This window comes from Musa acuminata, chromosome BXJ1-10 (genome assembly GCF_036884655.1).
Source record: "Musa acuminata AAA Group cultivar baxijiao chromosome BXJ1-10, Cavendish_Baxijiao_AAA, whole genome shotgun sequence".
Classification (NCBI taxonomy): domain Eukaryota; kingdom Viridiplantae; phylum Streptophyta; class Magnoliopsida; order Zingiberales; family Musaceae; genus Musa; species Musa acuminata.
The window spans coordinates 27,769,001-27,788,121 of NC_088336.1; the positions used below are offsets into that span (position 1 = coordinate 27,769,001).

The window sequence follows — 19,121 nt, forward strand, 5'->3', positions numbered from 1 at the left end:
CGAGGACGACTGGCCTATCGTCATTGACACTAAATGGGCAATGTAGCAGCAGCGGCCACGGCAAGAGAGTAGGCCACCTTTGATGGCATGGGGTTTCGGTAAGCCACCTTTCATGGAGTTGCTCATGTTTCGTCACCATTTCCAACATGAACTAGTTTCCGGGTCAGGCCAGAGAAAGCAATACGTTACCAGCTCAAGTCACAGCGCGAGACTTCTCAAAAGTTCTTCGCAGATGTATTAATCAACTAGATTTCTTTTCTTTGGCTATATAAACCCTTGTGTTGCTGCACGAACTCTTCAAACACACACAAAGCCAGCCAGTGTGAGAGGAACAGTAGTTGTTGATAGAGAGAGAGAGAGAGAGAGAGAGAGAGAGAGAGAGAGAAAGAGGGGAAGCGATGGGTTCGATTCCAGCAGAGAAGCCCCATGCGGTGTGCGTCCCTTACCCCGCCCAAGGTCACATAACCCCCATGTTGAAGCTGGCCAAGCTCCTCCACTCCCATGGCTTCCACGTAACCTTCGTCAACACCCTCTTCAACCACAAGCGCCTGATCCGCTCCCGAGCCATCTCCGCTCTCCACGCCCTCCCAAGCTTCCGCTTCGCGTCCATCCCCGACGGGCTCCCGCCCTCCGACGAGGACGCCACGCAGGACATCCCTTCGCTGTGCGAGGCCATCCCCAGAACCGCCCTCCCTCCCTTCCGCCACGTCCTCCGGCAGCTTAACGAGGAGTCGCCGCCGGTGTCCTGCATCGTGTCCGACGGAGTCATGACCTTCACTCTCGACGCTGCTCAGGAGCTGGGCGTCCCCGAGGTCGTGTTCTGGACCATGAGCGCCTGCGGCTTCATGGGGTATCTCCACTACCGGCATCTCCGCGAGAGGGGTCTTACGCCTCTCAAGGGTGAGTCAGTCGGTGTCCTCCGCATCTACTTGAATAAGACGCGCAGACATCGTTGTTCATCTGCATCTTTTGATTCTTTGCAGACGAAGGCGACATCACGAGTGGATATCTGGACATGCCGGTGGACTGGATACCGGGCTTCAACAACATGAGGCTGAGGGATTTCCCCTCCTTCATCCGCACGACCGACCCCAAGGACGTGATGCTCAACTTCTGCACCCGCGAGGCGCAACGAGCCTCCATGGCCTCCGCTGTCATCCTCAACACCTTCGAGGAATTGGAGCGGCCGGTCCTGGAAGCCATGGCGTCGATACTCCCTGCGGTGTACACCGTCGGCCCGCTCACCCTGCTCTCTCAGCGAGTCGCCGACAGCCCGTTGACGTCGATCCACTCCAACCTGTGGAAGGAAGACAGCGGCTGCATGGAGTGGCTCGAGGGCCGGAGACCGGGCTCGGTCGTCTACGTCAACTTCGGCAGCATCACCGTGATGAGCAACACGCAACTCCTAGAGTTCGCGTGGGGGCTGGCCAACTCCGGCTACGACTTCCTGTGGGTGATAAGGCCGGACCTGGTGAGAGGAGACGCCGCGGTGCTGCCGCAGGAGTTCGTGGAGGAGACCAAGGAGAGGGGCCTGCTGGCGAGCTGGTGCCCGCAGGAGGCGGTGCTGTCGCACGCGTCCGTCGGCGGCTTCCTGACCCACAGCGGATGGAACTCGACGATCGAGAGCATTAGCGGCGGGGTGCCGATGCTGTCGTGGCCCTTCTTCGCCGAGCAGCAGACCAACTGCCGGTACGCGTGCACGGAGTGGGGCATCGCCATGGAGATCGACAACGACGTAAAGAGGGAGGAAGTGGAAGCACTGATAAGGAAGTTGATGGGTGGGGACAAGGGGAAGGAAATGAGAAAGAAGACAATGGAGTGGAATGAGAAAGCCATGAGGGCCACACAACCAGGTGGGTCCTCTTTCGTGAACTTGGAGAGACTGATCAAGGATGTGATGCTTTGAAGGAGACGACTTGTTCTACACCTTACACGATAAGACATCCGTATCCGTGTGTTATACATTACTGGTAATTCATGTTACTGTAACACACATAAATCCGACAGACGCCTACATCAATCGATAAATATCTAAGCTAAGTTTTCATATCTACCGCTTCACATTCAACACATTGGTCCGCAAAATTCCATGGATGACGTTTTATTTCCCAAGAAAAGACAACGATGAGGCTGCCATGGAGTGACTACACACAACAATACAATAATTGAATGGAAATACTAACGAATATAAAATATGGTGGTCGCATGATGACAGAGTCGCATGTGACGCATCCAATAATTCACTGGTCCCAACAATATAATAATACAAAGAAGACAACCTGGAATGGGAACCAACAATGTCTGACCGGAGCTTTCTGGCTCCCAAATACATATACTATTAAGTTAGCATTTGCTTAGGAAACTATATAAAGTATATCGAGGGAAATATTCACGTCGGAAGACCTGTCATAACATATTCCGATCCAAATCAATGATCCGAAATGGATTATTACAAACCAATGATCCAACATAGTACATGCGAAATGATATCATCAGTTAGGTAGTTTATAATATCATCAGTCATGATCTGAGCTAACTAACTCAAAATATTTAAACCCAAATTAACAATAATAAACTCAATTCAAATCATTCTCCACTTCCAATGTATAACTAACTTGCTAAAGCTGATCCTGTTTTCAACTACAGCATAATTGTCTTTCCCCTAAAATATATGCTTACAATATATTCTTCCAAGGTTCCAATAGCATTCATTCTACAAATCCATTGTATGGAATTTCTATTTGCAGTCCAATAATTTCAAGGTTCCAATCAAGGTTGTCAAATTTGTTTCCTATCTTGGATAGTAAATGGGTTACAAACTCAGATATTATAACATCCTACAAATTATAAAACTCAGATATCTTGTCCTAATATCCTATCAAGTAAACAAAAAAACCACCAGTTTTAATGGTCCTACCTTCGTATAAAGTTAACAAAAAAAAAAACTTGCTTTCCTATGGGACTATCTGACTTCTTCATCGAGAGGTCATGAAAGAGGGAGAAGATGGGAAAAGGAAACAGAAGGTTGGGAGAGGAGAAAGGAGATAAAGGTTATGAGGTAGGAGAGGGCAGGAGAAACAGTACTTTTCAGCTTGATTAATATCTAACATTGATATGAGAACCATAATTCTGTTTAACCCAGCTATGTAATCTAAAAATTCCTCTACTCAACGTAACGCAGCAACATAATCCACGACATCCTAGAATAAGCAAATTCCCCTACTGGAGATTTCAGACACAATTAAATATGCTTTTGAGGTGCTACATGATATTATATTATGAGCACATTTATCATTTCTTTAATGGCAGGCGCTACGACTTAGTAACATCGCTCTTATTATCTCCTAGTGAAAATCTGCATCATCCAACAACCCTATCTATTCACACTTCCAGAAGTTTATTTTCAACAGAAAGTATTGGAGACTAACAAAGCAAATCAATTTTCAGTGCCAACATCCAAATTGCAAAAACATGGAAACAATGTTCAAGTAGTATCCATTATCTAAATAAAAGTAATTATGCTATCAGTCTGTTTATAGCAAAGAGTAAAGCACGTACTGATCTTTGTCTGGTTGGTTCCTTGAGAAAACCATGATCTAGGCTGCGATGGATGGCTTGGAGGCAGCAGAAAGCTTGGACCTCCTCTTGGCCAAACTCTCGCTCCTGCGCTCCCTCTGCTCCTTGAGCCTGGTTGCAAGCAGCTTCTGGTACTCTGCGGCTTCTGACTTGGCCTTGGCAATCCTCTTCTTCTTCTCTGCAATCCTGGCACGCTTCCTTTGCAAAGTCAAGGGAGTCACAAGCCTCTGTATCTTTGGTGCCTTGCTGCACTTCTTGCCTGCAAAGAGTATCGGAAACTTTAATCAATGCAAACATTTCCATACTGGAAAAGTCAAAGCATCTCATAGAGAAGGCAAAAAGGCTAGGCCTTGAATGCATGTTGCAGTAACTTCGGAAATGATACCATCGCAGTAAAATGATCCTATTTCTCTATTTAGGTTCACGCAACCTACCCCGAATAACATCATAAGACAGTTGTTACATGCATGCTTGATTATGAAAAATCCAAAAAGATATCAAGCCAGTACAACTCCATGCAATAAATGAAGTTTACTAAATTTCCAACAAAATGATTGTAAAAGCAAGAACTATGATTGAAGGGGAAAAAACCACAATGGTAATCATCGATTTGCAGTGACAGTGAGGTCACAAAGGGCGTCAAATGTGAATCTAGTAGATGCCCTTATGTGCTAGCACCTTTATTTATATGACAAAAAAAAGAAAAAAATGCTGTGTTGACATATCTAGATAACAAGTTAACAACAAAAGACTGCTAATATAAGCACAAATTCACCAGCATAGTATCTCATAAGGTAAGCAGGATCACCATTTAATGCAGTATGGTAAAATAAAACTGCACCTGATTTTGTTGTGAAGGTTCGGCGGTATGTATTGACGTACTTGCGAACATCATCCTCTTTGGAAAGGTTGAATAGTTTGCGAATTTTGGAGGCCCTCTTTGGTCCCCTCATTCTAGGCTTCTCAATATCAGTTAGTCCAGGAAGATCATTCTCACCCTTCTTAACAATAACCAAGTTTAGAACTGAGAGGTCAGGGCTAACGATGCAACCACGAACTGACTTCCTCCTGCGCTCTCCATTACGCCTTCCATACCCACGGAAGCAAGGTGTACCTTGACAAGATAACAAGATCAAGAAACCAGCTAGAGAATAATTCCAAGTAATTCAACAAACCAAAAGAAGATATACCCCTGTGCAGCAGCAGGCGGACACGACCAGGAGTTAGTACTCCCTGCTTCATGGGAAACCCTTGCTTGTCACAACCACCCATGATTTTGAAAACATAACCTTTGAACTCCTGGTAAAACAAAGACATGTAGCTTACAAGATTTCATCTTTTGAACTTCAGAATAAAGTTATCTGATAAAGGAAAATTGTGGCTGAATCATACCTCTCCAAGAGCATCTCCACTGACTTCCTGAGAGATCCTCTTGTCAAAAAATGCTCGGCTGCACAACATATTATGAACACTTTTGAGTATATTTCAATACATTAACCAATAACAATATCAAAAGAACATAACCAAAATAAAAAAATTAAAGCAACCCTTGGTCAAAGGAAACTCAATAATTTTGGTTTTTGCCCATGATCCAGACACAACTTAATCTCCAAACCCAGTTATTAAATTAATAAAATGACATCCAAAAACCAAAAACAATTAAGAAATGCACAGAACTTCCCCTCAGTGTCACACATATTTTGGTGTAAGTTTAAGTCTTTCATAAATCAAGGAACAGGTAGCACTATGATGTTACATGTCGATAGATAAAATTAGATCGCCCATTCTCTGGATGCTGAATGATAGTAATTGAAAAACCAACAATGTGAAGATACATGGCCAGACAGTTGAGCACCATTTGATTATACTATACTTACATAATGCAAAAAGGGCAGCACAACACAGAAAGTTTTGCCACTGCATAATCTAGGAAGGTCAGACGTGTCCACCCATGCCCATGCACTTGAAGTGATTGCATTTGCCATTTGAACCCATGATCCAGGACACAACATACCAATCCTCCCATTGGATAAAGACCTGTCTGTCCTCTCCAAGAGAGTTAAGCACGAGTCTCCAAGTGACTTAAATTACCCAAAGATCATCCAACAAAATGAAATCTTATCTACCAATTACTTTGTATTGATGCAGCATACACTAATTTGAGCTTCAAAGGACACCTCAAAAACATAGTTCTTGTTGATGGATTTCTTTCTTCTTAATATTGTCTTTTACAGATTCTCTTGTGTTATTTTGATAATCCAGCAACCAAAACTTCGTATCGACTAATTTCGTCTGACATGTTAATCCAAACAGTTAAACTCATCAAGTGTTCTTCACTACCAAAACTAGAAAAAAAAACTAAGCACGACTTATATCTCCAAAGAAACTAAAATAACTTGCAACTCAATGGTCACATTACAAACAACGCAGGTCTCCATCAAACTGAACATACACATGCATATGCGAGCACACACACATGGAAAAGAAACTTAAGGAAAAAAATCGAAGCCCTAATTATACACACCAATCCTGTTAGCGCATTTGTAGCCAATGCTGCAATACTTTCAATCTAATAAGAGTTCAGATAGCCATAATTTACAGTCACTCCAACGAGTTATTTTTACATCCAAGGAAAGAGCATTCCACAAACCAACATAAACTTATCACCATCCGAAGAAAAACCTTAATATTGAAAGCGCACCAATTTCTTCGTGAATGGACCAATGATGGACGATAAGTAGCAAGGAACATTAAAAAAAAATTGCACTAGAATAACATGATAAAATAACAAGGAAAAAGCAAATTCCGATCTACAAACAAAACGTAGAACATCAAACATAATCATTCCGAATCCATAGTAGCTTACAGCTTCTGATCGTCATCAATTTCCAGCTTCTTCTGGCACCCAGTGGTCGGATTCGCAATATTGAACTGCAAAAACAATACCAAAAACCAACAACTAAGACGAACTCAACCCTGAACATTACAGTCCGACACAAAAAGGGGAAAAAGAACAGTACGATAAGAGAAATCCCAGAAACGCAAAGATGAGTCCGAATCGTACCTTCATCTTGTATCAAACAGTCCCTTGGCCGAGCGCGAGAGCAGAGCACGAAATGCTAACTCGCCGCGACTCGCCGCTAGGGTTTCTCATGGCGCACGGAGGGGCTTAGCCCATTTATAGCGACGGTGGATCGTTATCATCGTACGTGATATGGTGGTCTCCACCGTTTGATCGTTAATATTCGAGGCGCACTCGAGCGGTTTGACACCGGCCGACTCGGTTGGCCTGCTTTGATTCGCGTTGAGGCTGAACCGAATCGAACCCAATCCAAACGTAACGAACGAGATCGAACCGTAGAGACTCGAGAGATATGTTTTATGAGTTTTATGTATTTAGTGATTGTTAAATCTGGTTATCCAACATGGATATTGATTCGAATTTAAATTGTCCATATCATATTTGGATTCAACATGATGTGGATCCTCTTATCTGGATATTGTGGACATTTTACTGATGTCTATCGTAGACGAATCAGATGAGGACACATCATCATCATCATCGATTCGGATCATTCAATGGTGCTCACGGCTTCCTGAGCTGTCGCCGACACATCGCTCTCCCCACTGGTTCACAATAAAGCGTAGCGTCACAAGACCAGTCCTTCCCATTTGTCCTGCGGCAACGTGTCGTGATCAAGTTGGCTCAGACAGCTGTCTCTTGTAGCTTTGTCATAATTGACGGCAGATCAAATGCTCTCATGGGATCCACCGTGCGCCCTCCCGCGCCCCTATTCGTTCCTCGCCGCTCGTTTCTGCGTCCGTTGGCTCTCCGTCTTTATCGCACGGCCCCCAAATTTTCCACCTTTTGTTTTTCCGTAAAAAGGAAAAATAGAAAAAATGTTTCCTGTGCCGCTCTTCTCCAATGATCGTACGACGTTTCCGCTGCTGGTGTCATTCTTACAGCCGTCAGGACCCACAGTGGCCGGTCGCGATGTGGGATTGGAACGGTCCGTTTCATGGTGCCACCGGAGAGGATCCTTCTGCGATCTTTTATCTTCCTCTTTAAAAACTGCCCTCTCTGCCACTTCTTCTTCCCCGCCCCCTCCCCACCCCTCTACGATTTCCTCCTCCTCGGTTTCTTTGGGCGGTAGAGGCGGCGGCGGAGGAGGCTACGACGGAGATGGCGGGGACGAGGGAGGAGAACGTGTACTTGGCGAAGCTGGCGGAGCAGGCGGAGCGGTACGAGGAGATGGTGGAGTACATGGAGAAGGTGACGGGAGCCGCGGCGGCGGAGGGGGAGGAGCTCACAGTGGAGGAGCGCAACCTCCTCTCGGTTGCATACAAGAACGTCGTGGGGGCCCGCCGCGCCTCGTGGCGGATCGTCTCCTCCATCGAGCAGAAGGAGGAGAGCCGCGGCAACGAGGCCCACGTTGTCGCCATCCGCGACTACCGAGCCAAAATCGAGGCCGAGCTCAGCTCCATCTGCGGCGGCATCCTCCGCCTCCTCGAGGAGCGCCTCGTCCCCTCCGCTTCCGCCACCGACTCCAAGGTCTTCTACCTCAAAATGAAGGGCGACTACCACCGCTACCTGGCCGAGTTCAAGACCAGCTCCGACCGCAAGGACGCCGCCGAATCCACCCTCGCTGCCTACAAATCTGCCCAGGTGCTTACTAGTCCGATCTCTCTTCCGATCCGACGCCGATGGTCTCGCCCGATCTCGTGTCGATCGAGTTAGAATCCGTTGTCAAATCGTAGGATCGTGTGGTTTGGTCGATCTAGATGGTGGATCTCGGATGGATACAGGGATAGGGTAGGGTCGGGGTTTGGGTCTTTGAGATGTTGATTCGTCTTGTTTGTGGACTGATAGGATCTCGCCATGGCGGAGCTTCCGCCGACGCATCCGATCCGGCTGGGGCTGGCCCTCAACTTCTCAGTGTTCTACTACGAGATCCTCAACTCACCGGACCGTGCCTGCAGCCTCGCGAAGCAGGTAAGCGATGAATCCCCTTGATTCCAAGATTTCACATTTTTTATCCTGTGCGCATATATATGTATATTGGATTGCAGAAATAAGTAGTTTTTATGGATGTTTCGAACCTCCTTCTTGGTAGTTCTTCGGCTTCAAAGTTCCGTGCTTTCCCTTTCAATTTCTATTATGTATTGCTATTCCTTGTTTAGAATTTAAATGCCATTCGATTGATTTGTTTTTCATCACTATCTCTTTTTGGCTATTTTTTGTGACAAATTTTGTTAACATTGCCTTGTAATTTCCTTTTTCAGTTTTATCTGCTGTTAAATTGTTGATCATTATAGCGGACATCTTTAAAGTGCCAAGGTTTTATGTTCACATGTCTTTGATCATAGTCTTTTAGTTTGGTTTTCGACCATTAATTCTGCTTGGTTTTGCTGGCTGCCTTGTCATATTAATCTGTTCTTGCTACTGATAGAAATGACTGTCCTCTGGAATATTTTTATCTGTGTTTCAAGGTTGCAACTCCCTGTTTGGAATTTTGTTTCTTTGGCATCCAAAAGTAGGAGATGATTGTTGTTTTCTTGTTGTGCTCGCATCTGATTTCCATGGAGGCTAAAATTGTTTTATGTCATTGAAGTAAGCATTTTGTTTGCAACATATATGTATGCACATACATATGCAACACGGACAAAATTGGTTGTGTTGTATATTGCTGTGGAGATTGATCTATAACTTTATTTGCTCTCCGTGATTGCCTCTCTGTTGTTTATTAATAGTGTGCGTCAAGATGATTTTTGGTAGATGATAGCTATGAGCTTAATGCAATCGCTTTTTTTCAATTTGTTCCAAGCCAGTCCTGTGACTAACTCGAAATGCTGTTTCCAATTTTCGGAAATGGTTAGATTCTCTTAATTCTGGTTTTTCTTCGTTTGAAGTTCATAAGGTTTCAAAATATCAGTTTGGATTTTTATGCATCGACTGATTTTTTATTTTTTTTGTTTAATAGTGATACCACATGGTATGTATGGCTTGATACTAGTTACCAAAGAGGGTTTGAACTCTTGGTTCAATGCGAAGGTATTAGCTGGTAAAGATTTTGATAGTGTACCGCCTTTGTCACTTACCCATTATCCAAAAAAAAAAATTTGGTTCAATGAATTTGTCATGTTTAATTTGACTTGAATAACCTTCAGGAAAGAAGTTGAGATTATGAGAATTTTGTTTCATGTTAATCAGAGAATTAGACGTGTTCATCATGATGGGTAATGAAATCACTTTGTGTGGTTGATCCTATCAGGCATTTGATGAAGCAATCGCCGAACTGGATACTCTGGGAGAAGAATCATACAAAGACAGCACTCTCATTATGCAGCTCCTCCGCGACAATCTGACATTGTGGACTTCGGACATGCAGGTGCCTCAGATGTTCTACTATGAATTCTAGTTAACCCCTTTTGCCAGTTATTGTGCAGGCAAAAGAAGAACCCTATTAATTTCTGTGCATTTGCTTGCTTGCTTGCCGTTAATAGGATGATGGAGTGGATGAGATCAAGGAAGCACCCAAACAAGAGGAGGAGCAGTAGGATAAAAAGATGATCTCTCTCCCATTAAGCACTTCAATATCTTCAAATTCTCTTGCTTAGCGGTGTGATAGAAAGAAGGTGGAGTTCACCCCTCGTCCCTTCATCCGTTGCTGTCGTGTTCTCCGAATTCTTCCGCCTTGTGTTTCTTCTCCTGTGTGGTCGGTCTCGCAATGGTGACTCCACTTACATTGTGTTTGGATTTGAGAGAAATGCTTTGTAACTGATTGGTTGACTAGATACAGCCCACTGTTTTATGGATTTGTGCTGGTGGAATGCAATGATCGCTTATAAGAATCAAACCAGTATAAATTCTGTGTTATGTTGTCCTCTATGATCGATCACTATACTCGTATCAAGTTGTTTCAGTCGTTCTTTGTCTGTGCTTGGGTTAAAAGGGCAACTCTTAGCAGCGTCTGCCATAACCGGATGAAAGCAACAGTTCAAGAATGGCACAGTGGCAGCTATTGTTCTCGAGCCTCAATCTTCCAGTTATGCAAAAGGTCGTGCATGTTGTTGTAGAGATGGATTATAGCATCAAATAAGATAAAACTAAACTTATGACATCAAAAATGAACCTAAAAATATAAGGAATTGAACCACTCAGAGAGTAAGTATTGTTGAGTTTGGATTACGACTTTGACACATTAACCTAATGCATCATGCATCTCGAGAATGATCGAAGATAGTAGGAGATGCAACATTTACGAATGTTTTGACAAAAACGTCAAAAAAATAACTGACAAAGAATATTACATAAAAACGAAATATTATTAGGATTTTCTAGAGCGAAAATATGATATAAACATTAATCATCTCAACATCGCAATAATCCGCAATTTTTTGAGCAATAGACTATCTTGAACCTTTATTTATGCAATCATTCAGAGTTTTGACTTGATTTACTAAAGTATATTTTTATATTTTATATTAATCATTCATAGTTTGATTTGATTTCCTAAAATATAATTTTATACTTTATATTATTCATAAAATATTTGTCTAAATGTTCACCTCCACTAACTCGTTTTTCCTTTTTCTCAGAGGAGGTTTCAACAAGACTCATTTTTTCCAGAGGAATATCACAATAGTACTGTATGACTGAGATAAAATTAATTAAAAATTAACTAAGTTCATGATAATAAAAGGAATGCATTAGATAAACACAGTGCCCATTGATAAACAAGTCAGACTGACACAAACATCACAAGTGTAGATCTAAATGAACCTTTTAAACAGCTAAAGAACTAAGATGGCGATCTTGCCAAGATTTCAAATTGTATTCTAATACTAATCCTGTACAGCCACTTTCTGTTGATGGTAATACATACCAGACTGCAATCCAGAATGTTGGAGGGATACATTTCTCTGTGGTTCAAATGTAAACTGCTACTAATAGCTACATTACACAGGAAGAACATCTTGCAAGATGTCTCAAAGGAGATCAACCAGAGAATCCAAAGTAGAGGCTAGAAATCTGCTTCTCCAAATAATTGCAGCCGCTGGTTCCTGTTGTAGGAGGAAAATCTATCAGCTTATGAAAGATCAAAGAGTATCCTCATTCATTTTGATGGCATACATAATGATGATGACCATCCAACTACCATGTTTCGAAGAATATGCTTAGTCGTAGAGAAATGAAACAAATATCATGGCTTATCAAAGAGTATCCTTATTCATTTTGATGCCATACAGAAATGATGATGACCATCCAACTACCATGTTTCAAAGAATATGCTTACTCGTAGTTGTAGAGAAAAGAAAAAAATATCATGGCTCACCAAAGAGTATCCTCATTCATTTTGATGCCATACAGAATGATGATGACCGCACAACCACCATGTTTCAAAGAATATGCCTAGTTCTAGAGAAAAGAAACAAATATCATGGCTTACGCTACATGTCATCGATGGTGTTGATCATATGGGAAGTTTCAGAATGCAAGGAAATATTTCTAACATATGCCAAGCCTCTGCATGCAAAAATAAACCAACTAAACCATCAATTAAGGATTTCTGGCCCAAAATCAAAGAAATTAACAGTAAACCTTTACGATTAAGAAAAGAAAGCACTCTGTCAACCCTAAATTCCAATGCAATGCATGTGTCGGTTAAGAGGGCAGCTTAATGGAATCTCCCTGTGATTCTCGACTAGCACAATATTTGCACTTCCATTTCAAAATGGAAATAAAATGTGGAGGAAACATATAAAGGATGTCACCAAAGATACTTTGGGCACTCCGATGATTCAACATAAAATAAGTTATCCACATAGAAAATTTACTAAAGGGTTAAAACTATTCCAAAATGTTCAAAAGTTGGAAACTTTACCAATGGATACCAAAGTTGATAAATCAGTGTCCAAACCAAGAAGTGACTGAAGCTGCTTGTGATACTCGCTAGTGTTACCATACAGAAGACAATGAAAATAAATATCTAAGCCACATTCTTCTCTAGTTTGAGGTATTTTATTATACCTTCGATTTCATGATTGTGATAGTGCCAGTGATTGAAGTCAAAAAGACACAAGTAATTAGGGCACCACTGATGTTGGCCTAGCATCTGATCTCCATACATAATAAAGATGCCTTGATTGATAATATCGACTGTAATGGACTCATTTCATAGTTGCAATTGAACTTCCGTAGCAGTTAAATTTTCGTTATACTTGTAGCAGCAGATAGAGCTGGAGAGCAGTAGACTTGGGTAAACAACAAAACCTTACAGTATGCAGTCTTGAGAGAACAAGAAGTAGATGTCGGTGCGGTAGAACACGCTTACTCGGTGTTTTTACCCCTTCAACTTTTACTAAATTTCCTTGGCTTTCTATCTTATGTAAGCCATCTTTGTCCCTTAAAAGGACAAAGAATGTGGGCACTCTTATCCTACCAAGGAGGAATCTTTCTGGAAGAGAACAACAATTCACTGTTTGCAGCAGTAAAAAAATCTTCAAATCCTCAGACCCAGTAAAGAAAATTAGGATACATGAATACAGATCAATCAAAATTGTCTTAGCATATATAAAAGAGACAAGTGCATCTTATAGGGATCATAATTTGGGGTAATTCTAGTAGATATTGTCCTACACAAACAAACCCTTCAATCATATAGGAGCCACAAATGCAATCAAACCTAATATATGATTTTATTGACATCAAAGAAGAATGGTTATGGGGGGGTTTGGGGTTTAGATCTGCAGAATGCAATTGCAAGGACATCTATTTGTACTCATGGCGTGAAGTGATCATTAGATTCTCAAGGAGGAGTTTAATGTACAGTAAAAAGCTACTGAATCACATAGGATGAAGGATAAAACCCTACCATGCTTCCGGCAAAGAAATGGATTTTACCTTTACCGCCTGCGTCGAGGTTTGTATTGAGAACTAAGGGATGAAAGTTGCTTGCTTCAGGAATCCCCTAATCTTGGGCTCGGCAGCTGAACCCCTGGGGACGTCGGCAACCCAAGTGCCGGTGCAGTCATCATCATCTGGTATGCCGTCCGCGGCGACAGCAGGCATCCGAACCCTAGCGGCGAACTCGAAGGCGGAAGCACGGGCGCCGCCGTGGGGGACGGGGCCGGGCCGCCGCCGCTGCGAAGGCGTCGCATGTAGGCCGAGATTGGCGACTCCGCCGCGGCACTGACGGTGGGGAGCGGCGGCAGAGGCGACAGCGGTGGCCGCGTCCAGGGGTCCACGGCAGGCAGCGGCGGAGCGGGGACCAGCGCCGGAGGGCGGGGGGAGAGGTGGGCCAACGGCGGCGGGCGGATGCGGTGGAGACGTGAGGTGGGGGCGACGGTGGCCGCGGCCGCGGCAGGAGGAGGAACAGGCGGCGGCGCCTCGGCAGGCGGAGGGCGGCTCTGGTGGTGCGCGGAGGAACCGGTCAGCTTCTGGACGACGTCGCGGAAGTCGTTCTTGTCGATGTTGTACACCGGCGGCTGCGGCTGGTACGGCGGAGCTCCCCCGCCGCTACCAACGCTGGTCCCCGCCGGAGGACCCGGCGGCGCCAGCGGCTGCGCAGCAGCAGCGGCCGGAGCAGCAACGGTGTTAGGCTCAGGGACAGCGGCAGCGTTTCTTTGACCAGGCTTGGAGATCTTGTAGGAGGCTCTGTTGAGGGACCTGAGTGAGCTCTGTACGTTGCTATTGCTTGTCTTGCTGTTGCTGATAGAGCTGCCACAGCCGCCCTGGCCACAAGGATTGCCAGCAGCAGGAGTGGAGCGGTCATCGACAGCGATGGTGACCGTGGATGTGGAGGATGAGGAGGTAGAGAGGTTAGCTGAGGAAGGACAGCTTCTCTCCATCATTACCTGCAACACAAACACAGCGTGAGGTGCTTGAATCTTTCTCCCCTCTCGCTTGTCTGAAGAAATGGGTGGGTGTTGTGTCACACAACAACAACAAGAGGAGCTTCAACACACTAATTGAATACAGGCACAAAAGGACACCACACATGTTCATTAAACAACACCTTCTGTGTGTCACTTGTCGCTTTCTTCTGACATATAAGCAGCCTATTCGAAAGGAATCGTGTCTACATGAATTATATTATGGCGTGCAGAGAAAGAGAGGCCAAACCCTATCATCCACATGATGTGGGTGCTGAATCTAACCATCACAGTTAGGCCACACACTCCACTCAAACTTTGGAGAAGCTTCCAAATGAATTAGATACGGATGGCTTGAGCTCTTCATTTCAGTAAGCTGAGCTCATCACGACAGGAGATGACAGAAAAATAATGACAACATATATAATAATATTTTCAGATCCTATTTATATGATTCCGCAGCTTAGCAGACAGATCTAATCGGAAATAGAAGAAGAATTGGCCCAATTTGCTGTGTATGGAAGACTGGTCGATACCAATATGCTCTGGTATGACTACTTTGGAGACATGCCTGACATAAGATCAGATGATAAGGTGGGCTATACAGTGGTGACACAGAAAAAGGGAAGCTGAAGCAACTGATGATATTGAAGATGATGATGATAGAGATGGACGGTCAAAAGGTTGCGTTTTTGGAGACGGTAAGACAGCAGCTTTGGGGGAGATGTGACTACGCAGTAATAATTTCTGGCTTTCAAGAGGAATTCTAAGATTCTGTCCTTAAAATCATGCGACCGCTAGATGGGGCTCCTTTGACTCAAAAAAGCATCGCTTTTGACCGCCCCACAGTGCCCGTCCTTCTCTTTCTTTCTTTTCTCCACCAAACTCTACTCGTAGTTTTAGACGGTCTTAACATGTATTTGCATACCAACGACAAGAAAGTACACAGACATACCTGTCAGAAGCAGCAAGATTGAGTGAAACACGATTGGGGGTGCCTTGCAATGTGCATCCAGGTATCCACCTTGACAGCACCAGCAAGCTCAAGACAGTCATTGATGAGGTTGTAGAGAAGCCAGGGAGCATCAGCTGTAACATGAAAAGCTTGTTTGAGTTGGGGAGATTACACAAAGATTTAAAAGAATGACTAAATCATTCATGCCGTCTCAAAAGAACAAGAATAAGCTCCCAGAGAATGCATTTCTTGGCACAGTGATAATTCTGAAATCTATTGTTATCTTCCTTGCTTAAAGGAACTTAGCAAGAACAGTAGGCAAGTCCATACTAAATATACTCTCAGGCTTTACGGCAGCCATGAAGAGACAACCAAGTACACCTGCAAAAGAAAGCATATAAGAGCATCTCTATGATCGAATCATGGAAAGAACAATAAAGAGAAAAAGTGTTGCACAAACAATAAAAGAAAGAAAACTTCTCCAAATCATATTTTGTGAACATTTGATTGCTTGCTCTTCTATGTAGTTTTATACTAAATGAGGAATGAGGAGTCATACCACTTGATGGACATCCATCCCTAAGTTCTGTAAGAAACTCCTGAAAAGCCATCCACTACTTCGTTATGTATAGCATCTGCGTCGCTTATGCGTTAAGCCTCACATTAGTAGCATGAACTTGGAGAACCAATTCATCCACATAAAGCACAGCTCCTGATGCCTATAAGACCTTCCTAAAACTGTCACTGCACTATTTGCTTTGCTCAGTGCCAAAAAGACACTGCTTCCGCACAAATATAATTTGAAGGATAGTGCGTTTGAGTTCTTCATTTCAGGGGAAACACAAAGTGGATGTCTTTCTAAACTATCAATGATTAATCACAGTAAGATGTTAGTTCATCTGTTTATTTTCCCCAGTGATTTTGATGTCTATCATTTATGGTTATCGGGATATGATGAGAATATACTCAATCCGAGCATAGAAAATTAAAATAAGCGCTGTATTTAACAATTGCAAGGTCTCTCAAACAAGATAATTACAAGTTTCTATGGTTCCATGATCAATCTAAACTCAATAATAACAACAAGTCATAATATTCCAACTATTTAGGAGCAGCAACATGGATCTTCAATGGATCAATGACATTAACTGAAAGTTGCCTGTGGTACAGGTCCGCATGATGGAAAATAGTATTAATCAGAGTCTAAGTTATGGATGGTAGTGTAGACTATAAAACAAAAAGGTGCTTATAAGGTAACAGTTAATAACAAGTTACAGAAAAAGAGAAAATTAGATCATAGAAATATGAAAACTTTACAAAAGGATCTTGCTAGTGTCTATGTCAAGTTGGTGTCACTAATGGTTAAAAAAGCTAAAATTTCCTAATGCAATTACATCTGAGGATAAATGTAACACCTCGATTAGTTTAAAATGAGCAAGATTAATATTGACTTATAAAGATCTGATAAGTGTACTATTATAAATTTAGTATTTGTATACAATCAGGAGGGTTACTCATGGATGAACTCAGAGAGCTCGTCACGATATGGAGCCATCAGCGAACTTCAAATTATGCCTATCAACCTAAAGTTTCACCAGCATAAACTAAGAGAATCAAACAATCAATAGGTGCATTAGCATCTATACTCTGTCAATATGATTTTGGGCTGTCAGCCCAGAAACCAATACCTCATTGGAAACGAGATTGTCACCAATTGATAGTAGTCTAAAAAGGAAAATGTTCTTCTTATGCATGATCTGTATAACGACTAGTAGTAATAGTGGTGGTTCACTCAGCAGCCTAAATCGATCGAGCATTCCTTGTTGAAGTCCGTCAATGGGCGCAAGACTGCAAGGCAAACTTTTCCTAGGCAATTCGACAAACACGTAACTGTCTCAAGTAATGAATGACACCATGGACTCGGTCAAACTTACGATTGCATTACCACCAGTCTTAGATCGATCGTATACGGAGCAGCCAACCCCAAATTAGCCCGCGACGGAGAGTTGGACTTGACCGCCAGCAGAGTCAACATCTTGGAAAGAAGTGGTTGTAGACATGGGAGTCATCCCGTCAAGCAAGGTTCCCAAGTTGCTAACTTTGGATGGCGAAACGTTACCTGGGAACACCGCCTGCCTCCTCACCTCCCTCCTCCAACGCATCAACTGCTTGGAACTTTCGCAGCGGAACGCGCTGCGTCACCGAGACACATCGCTTGCCTGCTTTTTGCGAAGGAGAAACCCCTGCATCGCCGTCTGATGCGTCATGAACGGGTGCTACGTCCTGACAGCTGGATTACATGACACCGCTTTGGTGTGCACAGCCAAATGCAATGTGAAAACGCAAAAAAAGAAAAATAACTAAATAAATAAAAATGACGGATAAACGAACAGAATAGTCTGAGCCGTACCTAATTCGATCCGACGGATCCCGTCGAGTCCTCTGACTTAGCTATTGCTATTATATGGCTTTAAGAAAAAGAAGAAAAGAAGCCCTCTTCTCTTCTTGCAACCGACCATTACCACTTCGTTCTGTCTCCCTCTATATAATCCATCGCACCCTTTCTTCTCTTCTTTCCTTCCGACGCCAAACCCTAGTAAAGCCGGTTAGCTTTCGCCTCCCGATCTCGACTCGGAGTTGGGGGATCTAGCAGGATGGAGATGGTCGCCGCTACCCTTCGCTTAGCTTTGCTCGCCGCCGCCGTGGCGCTGCTCGCCGTGACATCTGCCGCTCAGGGCCCCAGCCCCAGCCCCAGCCCCAGCCCCGCTCCCGTGAAACCCCCGACCCCGGCGCCGACGAAGCCTCCCGCCGTCGCCCCCGTCACCCAGCCCCCGGCGCCGACGAAGCCTCCCGCAGTCGCTCCCGTCACCCCGCCCCCGTCCGTGGCACCCCCGGTTTCCCCTCCAGCTTCCACCCCGCCCTCTCCCTCTGTTTCCACGCCTCCGTCGGAGGCTCACGCCCCCTCCCCTCCCGCTCCGCCGCCGGCCGTCCCACCTTCCTCAGCCCCCACGTCGCCGCCTTCGGGCAACGGCGCGGCCCCCATGACCATCAGCTGGATCGCCGTGGCCGGCCCGGCGCTCGCCTTGCTCGCTGTCTAGATCCGTGCATGCTCCGCCTGGCTCGACTTCTGCCGTCGGGTCTTGATCGGACGGTGGCCTCTTTTTGTCCTTATTTTTCGCGTGATTATTGTATTATTAATATATAATGATTGTAGTGCGTTTTTTTTTGTTCTTTTGACTGTAGACACGTGAATGTGACTGTACCAATGCTGCTTAGTTTATTCCTATCTTTATTTTACCATTCTACCCCTTTCTCAGCTATTCTTAATTTCGACGGTGGGTATTCAAGTAAACATAAATGTCGGACGCGTGTCTTCCAAGTGCGCGGGAATCGAGCACCGGACACGTGCGGTGTTCTGACGTTTCGGGTCAGCGGCAGTGGGAGTGAAGTCCAGCTGTGGGTTGTTGGACGGGAACGATGTCATGTCGTGTGTCACGTGGTGGTGGCAACAAAATAATATGCCCATGACATTTTCTTGCTCTTTATTCTCTTTGTCCGTCGCATTAGCAGAAAAGTCGAATGACGCACTCGCCGAAGCAAGTTTTATGGTGGATAAACGTGCTGCGATGGGAAGGAAGAATATGAGTTATTGGCACCATCATCAGCCATGCATTAATCCATTAATAAATTTAAATACATTTTATAATTTGAAATG

The 19,121-nt window shown here is 44.1% G+C and overlaps 5 protein-coding genes across 12 annotated transcripts; 3 read left to right on the forward strand and 2 right to left on the reverse strand.

Moving 5' to 3' along the window:
- Nucleotides 1-212: 212 nt before the first annotated feature.
- Nucleotides 213-6,791, reverse strand: LOC135595919 (small ribosomal subunit protein eS6-like). 2 transcript variants are annotated; one of them, XM_065087424.1, is made up of 7 exons: nt 6,641-6,791; nt 6,443-6,507; nt 4,969-5,026; nt 4,767-4,875; nt 4,418-4,690; nt 3,559-3,835; nt 213-2,403 (listed from the first exon to the last, which is right to left on the reverse strand). In XM_065087424.1, the coding sequence occupies exons 1-6, from the start codon at nt 6,644-6,646 to the stop codon at nt 3,597-3,599; spliced, it is 750 nt and encodes a 249-aa protein (XP_064943496.1). In that variant the 5' UTR covers nt 6,647-6,791; the 3' UTR covers nt 213-2,403; nt 3,559-3,596. The 2 variants fall into 2 exon arrangements, with proteins under 2 accessions (XP_064943496.1, XP_064943495.1); XM_065087423.1 differs by lacking the exon at nt 213-2,403 and having other exon boundaries at nt 3,441-3,835.
- Nucleotides 399-2,049, forward strand: LOC135595917 (7-deoxyloganetin glucosyltransferase-like). Its single transcript, XM_065087421.1, has 2 exons — nt 399-900; nt 984-2,049. The coding sequence occupies exons 1-2, from the start codon at nt 399-401 to the stop codon at nt 1,904-1,906; spliced, it is 1,425 nt and encodes a 474-aa protein (XP_064943493.1). The 3' UTR covers nt 1,907-2,049.
- Nucleotides 6,792-7,602: 811 nt separating the features above from the next.
- Nucleotides 7,603-10,453, forward strand: LOC135595918 (14-3-3-like protein). The gene is made up of 4 exons (XM_065087422.1): nt 7,603-8,242; nt 8,447-8,569; nt 9,849-9,965; nt 10,081-10,453. The coding sequence occupies exons 1-4, from the start codon at nt 7,760-7,762 to the stop codon at nt 10,132-10,134; spliced, it is 777 nt and encodes a 258-aa protein (XP_064943494.1). The 5' UTR covers nt 7,603-7,759; the 3' UTR covers nt 10,135-10,453.
- Nucleotides 10,454-11,371: 918 nt separating this feature from the next.
- LOC135595921 (VQ motif-containing protein 9-like) lies at nt 11,372-17,958 on the reverse strand. 7 transcript variants are annotated; one of them, XM_065087431.1, is made up of 7 exons: nt 17,817-17,958; nt 17,526-17,714; nt 17,341-17,441; nt 15,737-15,787; nt 15,407-15,540; nt 13,481-14,433; nt 11,372-11,640 (listed from the first exon to the last, which is right to left on the reverse strand). In XM_065087431.1, the coding sequence occupies exon 6, from the start codon at nt 14,428-14,430 to the stop codon at nt 13,537-13,539; it is 894 nt and encodes a 297-aa protein (XP_064943503.1). In that variant the 5' UTR covers nt 14,431-14,433; nt 15,407-15,540; nt 15,737-15,787; nt 17,341-17,441; nt 17,526-17,714; nt 17,817-17,958; the 3' UTR covers nt 11,372-11,640; nt 13,481-13,536. The 7 variants fall into 7 exon arrangements, with proteins under 7 accessions (XP_064943503.1, XP_064943504.1, XP_064943500.1 ...); XM_065087432.1 differs by lacking the exon at nt 15,737-15,787; XM_065087428.1 differs by having other exon boundaries at nt 15,407-17,441.
- A 102-nt stretch (nt 17,959-18,060) lies between these two features.
- On the forward strand, nt 18,061-18,504 carry LOC135594817 (arabinogalactan protein 1-like). Its single transcript, XM_065085328.1, has one exon. The coding sequence runs from the start codon at nt 18,061-18,063 to the stop codon at nt 18,502-18,504; it is 444 nt and encodes a 147-aa protein (XP_064941400.1).
- Nucleotides 18,505-19,121: the final 617 nt, after the last annotated feature.

What these genes read in the sequence shown, in the direction of transcription:
- LOC135595917 (XM_065087421.1), top strand. Translation starts at nt 399, where the DNA reads ATGGGTTCGATTCCAGCAGAGAAGCCCCATGCGGTGTGCGTCCCTTAC. An exon ending in GGGTCTTACGCCTCTCAAGG is followed by an intron (nt 901 to 983) that starts GTGAGTCAGTCG and finishes GATTCTTTGCAG; the next exon opens with ACGAAGGCGACATCACGAGT.
- LOC135595919 (XM_065087424.1), bottom strand. An exon ending in ATTGATGACGATCAGAAGCT is followed by an intron (nt 5,027 to 6,442) that starts GTAAGCTACTAT and finishes TATGTTGTGCAG; the next exon opens with CCGAGCATTTTTTGACAAGA. An exon ending in AACCTTCACAACAAAATCAG is followed by an intron (nt 3,836 to 4,417) that starts GTGCAGTTTTAT and finishes TACTCTTTGCAG; the next exon opens with GCAAGAAGTGCAGCAAGGCA.
- LOC135595918 (XM_065087422.1), top strand. Translation starts at nt 7,760, where the DNA reads ATGGCGGGGACGAGGGAGGAGAACGTGTACTTGGCGAAGCTGGCGGAG. An exon ending in CCTGCAGCCTCGCGAAGCAG is followed by an intron (nt 8,570 to 9,848) that starts GTAAGCGATGAA and finishes TGATCCTATCAG; the next exon opens with GCATTTGATGAAGCAATCGC. An exon ending in TGTGGACTTCGGACATGCAG is followed by an intron (nt 9,966 to 10,080) that starts GTGCCTCAGATG and finishes TGCCGTTAATAG; the next exon opens with GATGATGGAGTGGATGAGAT.
- LOC135595921 (XM_065087432.1), bottom strand. Translation starts at nt 14,430, where the DNA reads ATGATGGAGAGAAGCTGTCCTTCCTCAGCTAACCTCTCTACCTCCTCA.
- LOC135594817 (XM_065085328.1), top strand. Translation starts at nt 18,061, where the DNA reads ATGGAGATGGTCGCCGCTACCCTTCGCTTAGCTTTGCTCGCCGCCGCC.